The 14355-nt window shown below is 28.3% G+C and overlaps 1 protein-coding gene across 1 annotated transcript in view; it reads left to right on the top strand.

Moving 5' to 3' along the window:
* Window positions 1-12335: 12335 nt before the first annotated feature.
* The window catches only part of LOC106762087, a 5173-nt gene continuing 3153 nt past the window's right edge, over window positions 12336-14355 (top strand). Inside the window, exons 1-2 of the mRNA XM_014645795.2 lie at window positions 12336-12971; window positions 13376-14245. Coding sequence (XP_014501281.1) covers window positions 12459-12971; window positions 13376-14245 — 1383 coding nt within the window. The 5' untranslated portion in view covers window positions 12336-12458. The remainder of the gene's footprint in view (window positions 12972-13375; window positions 14246-14355) is intronic.

The following is a 14355-nucleotide window of genomic DNA, read 5'->3' as shown; positions in this document are numbered from 1 at the left end:
GCACGAGGAATAAAAAAATCACAATATTTATATATTTTTGACATACTATTCATATATTGATACATAAATCTACAAATATCATATATGAACATCATTGTCATTATCAAAGAACATAATTAGTATTCAAATGTTTATTTCTCATTTGAGTACTGATCACTTTGAATTCTCGTAAAACTTGAACACTCGTTATGTCCATAAGCATATTAGATATAATTTTCAAGTAGTCTTGTCATTACTTGAACATTAATACTTAAATTCATGGTTTCACACGTCTTCTAAAATTTAAGCTTACTCTTATTGGTAACACTTGAAATATTTTGAGTGTCATGTGTTATAAAGGAAATATGTCTTCATTTATTTCTACTTTAAATTATATACTTTATGATTTTAATGATATTTATTCGCTTGAGTTTTTATTATTATTTGTGCCATATTAATCACATAAATCATTATTACAAAAACCATTTAAATGTCATTTAAACAATTTGTCATCATTTAAATGATATCATGATATAAACAAAAATTTCAAAAAATAATTATACAATTTATATTTCTAACACTTCATATTATAATATATTCTCATAAGGTTAAATATTTAAACTTAAACCGAGTTAAAAGAAAGTGAGTTTAGTGAGATAAAATTATAATAAAAAAAAAATTAACCCTTTATATTGTATTTATAAACTTGCTATCCTTTGTTTTGGGAAAAAAAAATATTATGTTTTAAAACCATTAACGTTTAATAAATGGTAAGCACAATTATGTTTAAAAGGACATATATTATGAAACATATGATATAATAATATTTAATGAAAAGAAACTAAAAGTAAAATCAGAATTAGCAATCATAAAAGTCTGTTTCGCTTTGTTGTTAGACTGGGCACATCATGTGTAGGTTGATGTTGAATTCATAAATTGTACCATCTCATTAATTATGATAATAGTATTAACAATGACAATAATAATATTAATAATAATAGTAAAAAAAGTGTAAAAATTGACAAACGTAGAAAGAAAAGTATAAAGGCAACAGCTGGCTAACGCTGGAATGATAGTTCCTTTAGACTTTCTACTTCTCTTACTCGTTCTTCCCTCACTAGGTCACACCAAAAAAACACGCAATCCCCACAATTTAAGAAACAAACTGAGTTTTTTTTTTTTTTTTTTAAATACCATTTTAATTATTTTTAGTAAATATTTTGTCTTTAAAATATATGTTAAATCATCTCTAAAACATATGGATGAGTTAAATTTATTCCTAAAAGTACCCATTGCATAATAATTGAAATTCCTTCTATTATAATTGTTGATTATTTTTAGGATTCCTTTCCATCAACTAAATTCATTTCAAAATATTTTAACAGTAAACTATATACTTTTACTCGATTGGTTTAAAATGAAATTCAAGTTTCTTTTATAGCCATGCTTTATTAGATACGATGATAATACAAAAGCATTATGCTTATTTAGTTAATATATTTTAGCATTTAGTTAACAAAAATACTATCATATATTACGAATTCTAAATTTTAAAAATAAAAATATTTAAATAATTTTTATTTTCAAAATTTAAAAAAAAAAAAATAAGAAATCCTAAACTTTTACTTAACTCTCTTTCATTTCTTATTTTTGTTAATCATTTCTTTTATCTCTCTCACTCTAAGTTTCTCTTTATCATGTCATTCCTAGGATAGTCCTATTCTTTTAAATCTATTTTTCATTTTGATTGATATTTTAATCCACTTTTTAGATCAGATTTCCATTTTGTTTATATGGATTTAAAAATTGAAAAATGGCTAAGCTTTGCTTTTCTAGTCTTGTTTTTGGAATGAACGGCCACTTGATATTAGAAAAAGTGCAACCTGGATCCCTGTAAATTCGATTGGTTAGACATCATGGCCGAATCTTTTGCCATTTTGCAATGTAATGTATGTATGATGATGTATATTGGCTATAATTATCCAATGGTATTTTGTTATTAGAATGAGAAACAAATAAATGAATAGAGCATAGCAATAAATTGCAGCATTGTGAATTACTGTATTTGGATTAGAAAGAAGATGAAAATGAGAAAAAACAGGAAAAAATAAGTCAAGATTATTAAATAAGTGTTTCTTATTTTTTTATTTTTTTTTAAATTAAAAATAAAAATTATTAAAATATTCTTGTACTTAAATTGTGTTATTTTTATGAATGAGAATTTTTTTATTTATCAAAATTTGATACACTTTGTTAAAATATACTAATTAAAAAAAAAAGTTTACGTAAGTTTATATATTAAATTCACTTTATACTTAACATGATTCAGAGATTTGTAAGAATTTACTTTTATGCTTTGCTACAAGTATGTAACATTAATTTACAAGTGAATTATATGTTTTAAGTCTTTATTTTTTTGTTGATATATGTCCAATGCAGTGTATGTGTTTTATAGTTGGATAGATACTAAATAGATTTTTGGGCCTTGAGTGAATGGATTGAAAAGTAGTAGAATAAAAACATGAAAATTTAATGAGAGAGCAATTTATTTTGTAGGTAATCTTGTACCATTTTTCAATATGGAATTTTATTTGTTTTATTGTAGTAATTCATTTAATAAGTAATTTGTAAATAAAAATATTATTTTTAAATAATAAGAGTAATGATTTACAAATTAATACATTATCACAACTGGTAAAACAATTTGAAACCAATAATTTTAAGTATAAACTATGAATGGAACAAAATATAGTTAACAATATTAGTAAATAAAAGAGAGAGAAGACGAGGAGGTTTTGTTATTTTCTTCAAGTTTTTTACTACTCTTTTCTGTTCTTATGCATATAAAAAAGTTTTAATTAGCAAGTCCAATAAATATATAAGTTGTACTCCAAGACTTAAGGAGGTGACTCGAGACTTTCCAATACTCTCTTTTTAGAAGTGTTTTACAAGTTTAAATCAAGTCATTACTAAGATGAGTTATAAGTTTTCTTATGATGTTAGATTTCAATAAATATAAAAGTGTTACTCTAAGACTTGAGACAAATGATGCAACATTTCTCAATAGATATGTTTGTATTGTTGGAATGCAACAAAGTCTTATATCGAGTAAACTAATGGCTAAGAGTTTATATACAGATAAATACCTTCAATGGTAAAAGACCTTTTGAAGTAGTATCAAAAACAAACCCTTAAAAGTTTGGTCCAAAGCGAACAATATCAATTAATATTTTTGTTCAAGTAATCAATTATTAATGATAACCTTTATTTAAGAAGTATCACTCAATTAAGTTCAAGTGAGATTCCTTTATGTTTAAAACTTGTTTTAGTTTGTTAATTACTATTAAAATCTTTTTATTGACATTATTTTGTTTTAATTTGCATAATTGTGTGAGAATGGAATTAATATAGGTGATAATCTATCTTGACTTAAGCTAAGTATCAAGTCGGTAAAAAAATATTGTACCTTATATAAGGTGTTAGTTTCATATAACTTTTTGAAAGTTCTCAAATTGTGAAGTAGTGATATTTGTTAAGTTAACAAATATGTTTAATATAATTATAGACTATGCAAGTATGACATTTATTTTTTTAAATCAAGAAAAATTATATCTTTATCATTTTTCTGCAAGTTTATATTCTGTTTATTTTTCATATTATGATTGTAATAATTGTGTGACATGCTGGTGATTATAATGTTGAGTTAGACAAAAACTTATTTACTAAAATGGTTTCAAAGTCTCTCTCAACAGGTTTGTTAGGCCTATTACATTTCACCTTATCATACTATTACTAAATCATTTACAAAGTAATTCATGTCAATATCAATATGTTTGAGATCACATATTAATTAAAAATAATATCAATTTATAACATATGAGTAGGAATAAACTTTATCAGTTAAAAATAAACTTTATCTTACAAATGAATTTTATAAAAATAGAATAAACTTAAACTCATTTCTTAAGTTTGTTTTACATAAATTTGAAATACAAAAACAAAACATTATATTTGTATAAAGCCATTTAGTTTCTCATTTATATTCAATGTGTTTTTTTTTAAATATACTAGAATAGAAATTATTATATCATTTGCTATTGTTATTCAATCTTAATAAAAGTTAATAAATATAATTATGAAAATATAAAATTATAATCTAACATTTGATAAATAAAATTCACTTCTTATAAAAATATAATTGACCATATAACGTTTAGTAAAAATTACATTAGTATAATTTAATATCTTTCCTTTATATATATATATATATATTTGTCATATATAATTTATATTAAAATAATGGGGAAAAAACTTAAAACGTGCATAATATGCCATTTTTTTAATAATAAATAAGGACAAGCTTCTATTTTTAAGAATCTCAATGGAGATTATTTTGTCTTATAACCATAACATATTAAAGGGTTTTGATTCTGAATTTCTCACAACCCATATAAATTTATCGGGTGTTACTCCCTACACCTCCTTGTACCTCCCCATTAATTTAATTTATTTCAAAAATATTTTACATCTCCCAACTATTTTTCTTTATTCCAAAAATACTCTACACCTCCCCACTATCCTTTACAATCTTTCTCTTTCTCTCTCTACATTAATGGAGCATTTACATGGCTCATTAATGCAGCATTTACATGACTTAAATTTGAATATATTTTCTTAAATAAGTTTGATTCAATCTTATTTTCGAATATATATTTTTCTTTTCAAATTACTTAATAAATGGTAAAATTTTGTTCTAAATTTCTAGAAAAATGTTTATATACATGTATTTTTTTTTACATATAATATCAATAATTTTTAACATTATATTATGTATTAACTCACCGACATGTTTGACTCAAATAACTTGAATAAAATATTTAATTTATTAGATAAATAATATAAAAATATTATTAAATACTTAAAATATAAAAAAAAAGTTATTTGTTAAAGATTTAGAATTTATTTAGTTTTTTCGTCATTATAAAGTTAGTATATAATAATAAGAAAGATTGTTAAGGATAATGGGGAGGTGTAGGGTATTTTTGGAATAAAGAAAATAGTGGGGAGGTGTAGAATATTTTTGAAATAAATTAAGTTAATGGGGAGGTACAGGTCCCACTTGGGGAGGTGTAGGGAGCAACACCCAAATTTATCCAATTTATATAAAAAAATTGACTTTAATCAAGCTTTAAGATAGTATTTTAACAACTTTTTTTAATAATTTTTTTATAAGAGATTACGTGTCACTATTTTATTAGTTAGTATATTTGAAACAATAAATTACAAGTTACAAGATAAGGTTATAAAATAATTATCAAAAAAGTTATTATTTAAGATAAGGCTTAAATTTTTTTTGTCTCTAAGTTAAGAGCTGATGTTCATTTTAGTTCCCTTTTTAAAAATGTAAGCCTTTGGTCCTATGATGTTCAAAATGTATCAAATGAGTCCTATCCGTTAACGATTTGTTGATGCTGCAGCCTTTCATAGTAATTGTCTCAGGTTTATGCGAGCAAATTTCTTCTTAAAATTTGACGGATTTGATACATTTTGCACATCATAGGAACCAAAGGCTTACATTTTTAGAAGAGAAGACTAAACTGAACACCAACTTTTAACTTAGGAAAAAAAAGATTTAAACTTAAAAGATAATTTTCCTTTAAACAATGACTTACCAGCTGTCAATTTGAGTGCATTTCTTTTACCACCATTTAACTTTACAAATGCCACAACCGACACCCACCAAACTCTTTAAGAATCAAGTTCATATCGAATAAAAGAAAAAACATAAAGTGGCACTCACTCTGATCCTTCTTAACATATTTCAACAACTATATTAGATATATGCATCACTGCTTTTTCGTATCAATCAAACTTCATGTCTTCTTTTTTCGGAGAATAACCAAACTTAACTTCTCACAAACTATAAACTTTGGTATTGAAATTCACATTAACAAAACATAAAGTTAAACTCACATAAGATACTTAAGATTATATCCCACTCAAAACCTTCAAATAAAAATGAAATGTGATAAATATGATTATATAATGTTATAAAAAGAAATGAAATTATATGATACCGTTTAATAAAAATAAATTAGAAAATAATACGAAATTAGAGATGGAAATATCATAATCTACTAAACTATAATCCTATCTAAGAATCAAAATATATATAATATAACTTAAAAATATTTATATCAATTTTTGATATCTTTGTACATAGGCAAAGATTTAGAAACTTGAAATAAAATTATAGTTCAAAACACGTAAAAATAACAAAAAAACAAAAATTACAGACAAATCTTGTGTAGTGAAACTCGCTCATTCAACAAATTTAAATTGTCTCGCCCGATAAATTTAATATTCTATAAAATTAAAAATAAGATTACAAATTATTTATTTTTTCTAAATTATTTTTTAATTGTGTTTCTGGTTTTCATAGTTTTTTTTAAATTATTTTCTTCACGAACATTATAAGATTCAAAAATCTGTGTTTTAATTTAAGATCTTATCATAAATATTTTAAATTGTAAATATTTTTCTTCAAATTCTAATACTACATTTTGCTTAATTTTGCTTAATTGTTTTTTTTACCATAATACTGCATTTTGATTTCCTAAATCTCATAAATTTTTGTTTATTATTAACATTTAATAATAAAATTAATATAACTTTCAACCATTTTTATCAAATGTTGATGTGTAATATATATATATATATATATATATATATATATTCTGTATACGACTTAATTTATTTCTTCTAATGATACGAAAAATATAAAAGGTGTAATCAAAGATGTTGACGTATATGTGTAAAAAATAAAAGTAGCCATGTCATAGTCAAGTTTTACATTGTTATTGATTATATAACTTCTCTAACATATGAGTTGTTAAAGTTAACATACATATTTGAATGACACTATAAAATTATCTTAAAAACATAGTTTATTTTCTTATTTAAAAAAAATAGTATTTATGTAACATCTCAAAAATTATAGCATAATACTATAATAGGAGTTATCATATAATAATATTATAAGACAATCATTGGAATTAAAATAATGTTTACAGATGCCTTAAAATACTAAAAATATTTAAAATTTTACCAGAAGCATTAGTCTGATACAAAACAGAGTAATAAATTGAACAGTTTTACAATATAGTATTCAACCGAACGGTGGAACAAAGTATTCACATACCGAACGGTCATACAAAACATACATAATTCGTATGGTATTACAAACGATGGCTTCTACTGAAGGTCGAACGATCATAATCTAACCTTCAGGGTTCTCGCCTTCTAGTGCTTGTTCCAGCAAACAATCTTCAACTTCTGCTCACATCCAAAGCATGACCATTGCAAGAGAAAAGATGACCGAACGGACAACAGGAGACAAGACAGAAAATGCATGGTAAGCTAGTGTAACTTGATTAATCATAAAATTACATAATCATAAATTCAATCAAAACATTGTAACGTACAATCATCATACCCTCATTTCTAGCAAAGACCGAACATAGCATCATACAATGACTGACTACTTGACTCGACCATCCAAATTGTATGAATATGTAGCTTGTGGCCGTTCGTACACCTGGGTGGTGTAGTAACTAGAAACCCCTTAGCTACCACCCGAGGTTAGCCCGTTATACCTCACCTAAGGTCCCCCCCTTAGACTGGGGCCTCTTGCCATTCTCACCACATGACTTACCCATCTTTACTTGAGAATTGGTAATCATTAGAATTTCAGGATGAACGTCGTGAATTTCACTGTCCATATTCATACTTTACCAATTCAGTAACCACACGTCGAGACATTCCTTCTTGGAATTCTCTTCCATACCAACTTGAATTATAATACCAACGTACTTCCTCATCCATTATATATCTAAGTGAGATTAAATCAAACCATCAAACAATCGTCATCATAAAAAACAACCAAATGGAAAGGTTTGACACTTTCTGAGAACAAGACCAAACGAAATACTATTCCCTAGAAGTGTACATGACCGAACTGTCATGTGAAGGATAATTACTCAAGGATGAGCCGATCACCTTTGAAACCAAACATCCAAATAATCAACTTCCAAAACTAAACAGATCACATGCAATGTTAGACTGAACACCTATAACTTAGAACGAATACTATCATCTTAGATCGATTCCTGAGAACTTAACTTAAATAAGGAGAACTCAGACTGAACATTATTGTCTTAAACCGAACACTAATAAGTTGAACAGGATACTCTGAGTCTAGGTTGAGCACTATTTGTTGGGACAAAATACTAATAATATGACCGCACGTTTTATAATCAAATACTTACTCTTATTAGCCATTCATACTAATAAATCGAATGCTAGTACAGACCGAGTACTCTAAGGAACAAAGCGCTAGTACAAGACTGAGCACTACTGAGACCGAGTGTTAGTCTAAGATAGAATACTCTCAAGACCACGTGTTAGTACATAACCTAACACTCCCAAGCTTATACAAGATTGAATAAAGGGATTCGACCACACAACTACAAACACTTAGTTATAACTGAAAGTTATTATAATATCTAAGGCTTAAGTTATATTAAATACCTTAACTGAGCTGACTACCAAGTAGAAATAAAAAATTGTGCTTAGACTGAACGCTACACTCTATTACATACATCACAAGACCGATCAGTCATTATCTGAAGTTCTACCAAAGGAGAATTCAGTTAAGACCGAACGGTCACAATGACCTCTCAGTTACAAGTAATAATTCTGCAGAACACTACAAAATTATGATCATGTCCTATTCTTTCCATCTTCACGCCATTTATCAATCCTCAACATATATGTTCATACGTGTAACAACATTCATATCACATATACATCAAATAATTAAACAAAACATCATACAATCATGCAATCAATCAAAACAAAAGATCATAATTAAATTATACAAGCTTTCCTTACCTCTTTAACAGGACAGTTGCTAAATCAACAACATAATACGTTCCCTTAAACACCAACCTTTTCTAGAATACCTATAACCCATCGAATAAGAATGAAAGACCAAAATATGATCATAATTTTGTGAAGATGAAGTCAATGAATGCATGTAACCAGAACTTTGGTTTGCATGTGCCTGAAAACAAGTTTCTTAGGAAAAGGATGGACTTACCAACTCAGAACAACAATTTAATCGATGCAAACATAAACTCTTGACACCAGAAGAGCCTAGACGTGGTTTCTTTGGTGTTTGGAAGTAAAGATAATGAGAATTCGTGGAGAGAAGAAGAAGAAATTTAGAGAGAAGATAGAGAGAAGGAGGAGAAAATGAGATTTTCATAAGTTAGAGAAGAAATGGCGCATGCAGAAAGTGGAGCGTGATTTGAAATTTTTCTTTAAATACTACCGTTAAAACCGAACGTTCCACTCTGCTGATCACACTTGTTTTCATTTTCTGAAAATCCGAATTCCTTACACTAACACCTGACTTCCACTATCATGCTGAATTTAAGGGTTCTGACAATTTACATTAATTATATGATATTAAATATAAATAAATTTTACAATTTTATTATAAATAGTTTTGAAAAATACCCTGATTCTATGTTTTAAAATTAAGAGTATTTGAATAATTTCTGACTTTGTTTAATTTTTTATTTTAAATTAAAAATTAAAATTATTAAAATACATATATTAAAGTATATTTTTTTTATGAATAAGAATTTTTTTTTCAACTAAATTTTGATATACTTTAAAAAAATTACATGAGTTAATAAACCCCGATAGTTTTTCTTTATTTTATAGGTAGTTTTATAATTAAAAAAGTTCATATTAAAAAAAGGTAAAATTAAAAAAAAATTAAAAATGATAAAATAATAATTTTAATTAAAAAAATACATATTTAAAGAAGAAATTTAGAAAACGAAAGCGAACATAAAAAAATAATCTCATCTATATAAATATAAAAAAATAAAAACGTTTCGCTTATTTATTAAATTATCCTTTAATAATGATTGTTTTAAAATTTAATTAAACTAAACTCACGATGTGTTTAGTAATAAATCGTTATGTAATTAGGTTTGTTTGATTTCTACAGTAGATTTTTCAATAACTATATTTAATTGTTTATGAATTGTTTTTTCGTATTTGTATAAATTTAAAAAAAAAAAACTTAAAAAACAAAACTTTTCCGTGAGGAAAATGCATTAAAGATTGTGCACTAGATTACGATTTTAAAGTTTTGTTTATGTATAAATGAGTATTTTGATTTTAAATTAGAGTAATCTTCTAAAGAGATTTTTTTTAATAACGTATACAGATTTATTGACATTTTAAAGTATATGAATTTTGATGAATTATTTTGTAGAAATAACTTGATTGGATTTATGGGAGTTTTTTAAATAGTAAGTACAAGCATAATATCCCCTAAATAATTTCCTAAAAAAAGCTTAAGATTTTCTTTGATTATATTGTTTTGTGGGTTGATATATATTATTTTCCCATCTTTCCAAATAATTCATTGTATATTTGTTAATATTAGAAAACAATGTAGACCATTGGATGTAACAGAAGAAGAAGGTATCTGAATAAATATGTATATAATGAAATTCAATGTTTGAAAGCGAAGGTTGGGTAAAGAAATACTATTAAAATCGAATTACGCGTCGTATTCAAATACATGTTTATACTTTTACTTGCTTCAACCACTTAATAATATTCCTACTTGCTATCGTATTCAAATTTTACCAATCTTTATCCAGCTATTCAATTCCTTTTCAGCCCCGCGTTATGCAACTGCGTAAATTCGCAAATACAGCTTCTTCCACGGATGAACAATTCAAATAATAGGGAGAAGATGTATTACAACTTTTCATTATACATTCATTCTCTCAATTCAAACATCATATAATCATATTTTTCAAATAGGATATCAATAGTATTTTCAACTAACCAAGACATCGATTTCATCCATTTAAGACAGACAAACACATATAAACTTTCGACCAACAGTCTCAATAATAAAATCTTTATAACATACTACTAATTATAGACCAATTCAAAAGTGTCATACAACACACTATTATAAAACTCAAGATATATTTTAGCAGCGATTCGATCAACTAAATTCGGTAATTTAAATCAATCAAGAGACCATCAAACATATACACATAGTTCTAATCGTATTATAATTTGAAATAATGATATTTAGTTTCTCTTACTTGATAGAAGCTCAAACTATTCTAAGAAACTTAAAACTACTCCCTTAGTTCAAAAAACTTTATGTACTCCTACAAATCATAGAAATATGATCATGACATATGATTAGTACCACTAATCAATAGAAAATTTTATAAAAGATTGCTCACATACATAAGAAAAACTTATAAATTGAAAAAAAAAAAACTAACTTACTCTTCTACAATAACGGATGGAATAAACTTGAAGATATCGCCTTAGTGATCATTTAAGCATTTTTCTAATCTTCAAACAAATTATCAAGAAAAGAAGGCTTAAAGAGATAATGGAGAGCTCTTAGAAAACAAGTTTTAAAAAGATGATATATTTTAGATAATGAAACTCGTTAACTGAAAGATGACATGTTTTAAAAAGATGGTATGTTTTAGATAATGAAACTTGTTAACTTATTTTATTATCAAAATAAATAAGTTCCATGATTTAAAACATACTATCACTCCTAAGATACTATTTTTTAAACTCGTATATTTTATCACAAAATATCCTGTTTAGATAATAATTTTTTATAAAAGATTGAAATTATGAAATTTTATTAAAGTAATTATATTGTCTAAAATATTTAAATTCTACCTAAAAATTCATAATTTGAAATTCTTCATGTTCTTGTGTTTTGCTTTTCACAAATTTTCCTCAGTTTGATTCTGATTAGATATTATTGACTTGAATAAATCAAGACATTATTATCGGAAGAAATATTTTTCAATTGATGATTAGGATTTTTTTTTTTATTTGTCAATGTTAATAAGAGTTCTTTAAGATTTAAGTTGTTGAATTTTGGTTGTTGTTGTTGTAAATTACTATTACCTTTCTCTTCTCAATCTTAAATAGTGTTTACTAGAAAAATGTTGGAAATTTTATTTATTTTGAATCTGTATTAGATTTTTTGTTGACATATGTATGCTGTGATTATTTTTTGTTTACTAGAAAAAATCTTGACTAACTTGAAAAATATATATATATTAATTTTTAACAATTATTTAATATTTAATTTTTTGAATACCAAAGTCAGAAAAAAAAAAGAATAAAAATATATGAGTGAATATAAGGTTGTAGAGAAAGGAGGAAGATGGAATTGATTTAGAAGAGATGAATAAAAAAAAGTAAAAAGAATAGAAAGGAGAAGGAGTGTCCCCATCTGATCTGAACGGGACTTTTACCGTGTATGTATGTAGTCCATACTCTTGACTCTCTCACCTATTCTCTTCTTCTTTCTTTTCTTTCTCTCTGTTCTCGCAATGGCTCATCTCTTCAGGGACCTATCATTGGGCCATTCCAAGAGAGACACAACGCCGCCTACCATAATGCCTCCAAAACCTTCCGCCCTTTCTTCCGCTGACGACCTCCCTTCTCCGCTCGGCCAACTCGCCGCCAACCTTTCCGATTCCGACCTTTCCTTAACAGCCTTCGAGATCTTCGTTGCCGCCTGCCGCACCTCCTCCGGCAAGCCTCTCAGTTCCATCCCTAATCACTCCTCTGCCAATTCACCCGGCCAGAACTCGCCCAACTCGCAAGCACTCCAGCGATCCATCACTTCCACCGCCGCCAGCAAGGTTAAGAAGGCCTTCGGCTTGAAATCGCCTGGTTCGGGCTCCAGAAAGAGTCCTGGCTCCGGTTCGGCTTCCGGTTCGGGCCAGGGAAAGCCGAAGCGACCGTTAACAGTAGGAGAACTCATGCGGAACCAGATGAGGGTTTCCGAAGCCATGGATTCGCGCGTGAGACGCGCTCTTCTCAGGATTTCCGCTGGCCAGGTCATAACACTCTTCGCTTAATCCACTCTTCACGTTTTTCGCGCTTCCTGCAATGCATGTAACAAGTGATGGTTGATCTGGTTCAATTTTACTTGCTTATCGGTTATCACCGAGGTTTTAAATTGCAGCCACTGTCGAGGTTTGAACGCAATCCTTGAGAAATTGTGGACAAATGTGGCTGCAATTGCGGTCGGCGAGATATCAGAATCCTTTGATCTGCTATTAGATTCTCTCAAATTTTTCGCGTGATTGTTACTTTGATCCAAATATAACTAAGACATGCTCGAATGAACATATTCGCAAAGTGCTAGTTAGCTTGTTCTTAATTGTTGCGTGTGTTGAATTGCTCGATATATGAAGCAAATTGTGACATTGAAGCTTAACTGAGTGTATGTTCGTTGTAGGTCGGAAGAAGGATTGAGTCTGTGGTGGTTCCGCTTGAGTTGCTGCAGCAACTCAAGGCTTCGGATTTTACTGATCAGCAAGAGTACGTTGAGTGGCAGAAAAGAACCTTGAAGGTTCTCGAGGCTGGTTTAATTTTGCATCCACAAATTCCCTTGGATAAGTCGAATTCTGCGGCACAGCGTCTGCGGCAGATTATTCATGCTGCATTGGATAAGCCTATAGAAACCGGGAAGAATACTGAATCTATGCAGGTTCTTCGTAGTGCTGTCATGTCTCTTGCAAATCGGTCGTATGATGGATCTTATGCTGATTCATGCCACTGGGCAGATGGGATTCCTCTGAATCTGCGGCTTTATGAAATGCTTTTGCAATCATGCTTTGATGCTAATGATGAATCGTCTATTATTGAGGAATTTGATGAGCTGATGGAACAAATAAAGAAGACCTGGGGTATCCTTGGGTTAAATCAGACGTTGCATAATCTTTGTTTCACTTGGGTTTTGTTTCATCGGTTTGTTGTGACTGGCCAGGCGGATTTGGAACTGCTATCTGCTGCTGATGGCCAGCTGGCAGAAGTTGCAAAAGATGCGAAGACAACAAAAGATGCAGAATATTCCAAAGTTTTGAGCTCTACGTTGACTTCTATATTGGGATGGGCTGAGAAAAGGCTCCTTGCATATCATGAAACTTTTGACCGGGGTAATGTTGAAACCATGCAGGGCATAGTCTCTTTAGGGGTAGCCGCAGCTAAGATTTTGGTTGAGGATATATCCAATGAGTATCGCCGGAGGAGAAGAAATGATGTCAATGTGGCACGTGAAAGAATTGAAACCTACATCAGGTCATCACTACGCACTGCTTTTGCCCAGGCAAGTTAATCTGTCAGTCGTTGGTTTTTCCATTTAGTTAAAGGTGAATGACTTGGGGGTTATCATCTACTTGGATTGCATTAGTGCTTGAAGAGGGAGATAGGGGTAAG

This window comes from Vigna radiata, chromosome 5, assembly GCF_000741045.1.
Source record: "Vigna radiata var. radiata cultivar VC1973A chromosome 5, Vradiata_ver6, whole genome shotgun sequence".
Classification (NCBI taxonomy): Eukaryota; Viridiplantae; Streptophyta; class Magnoliopsida; order Fabales; family Fabaceae; genus Vigna; species Vigna radiata.
This window is presented reverse-complemented; position numbering and strand designations above follow the sequence as displayed.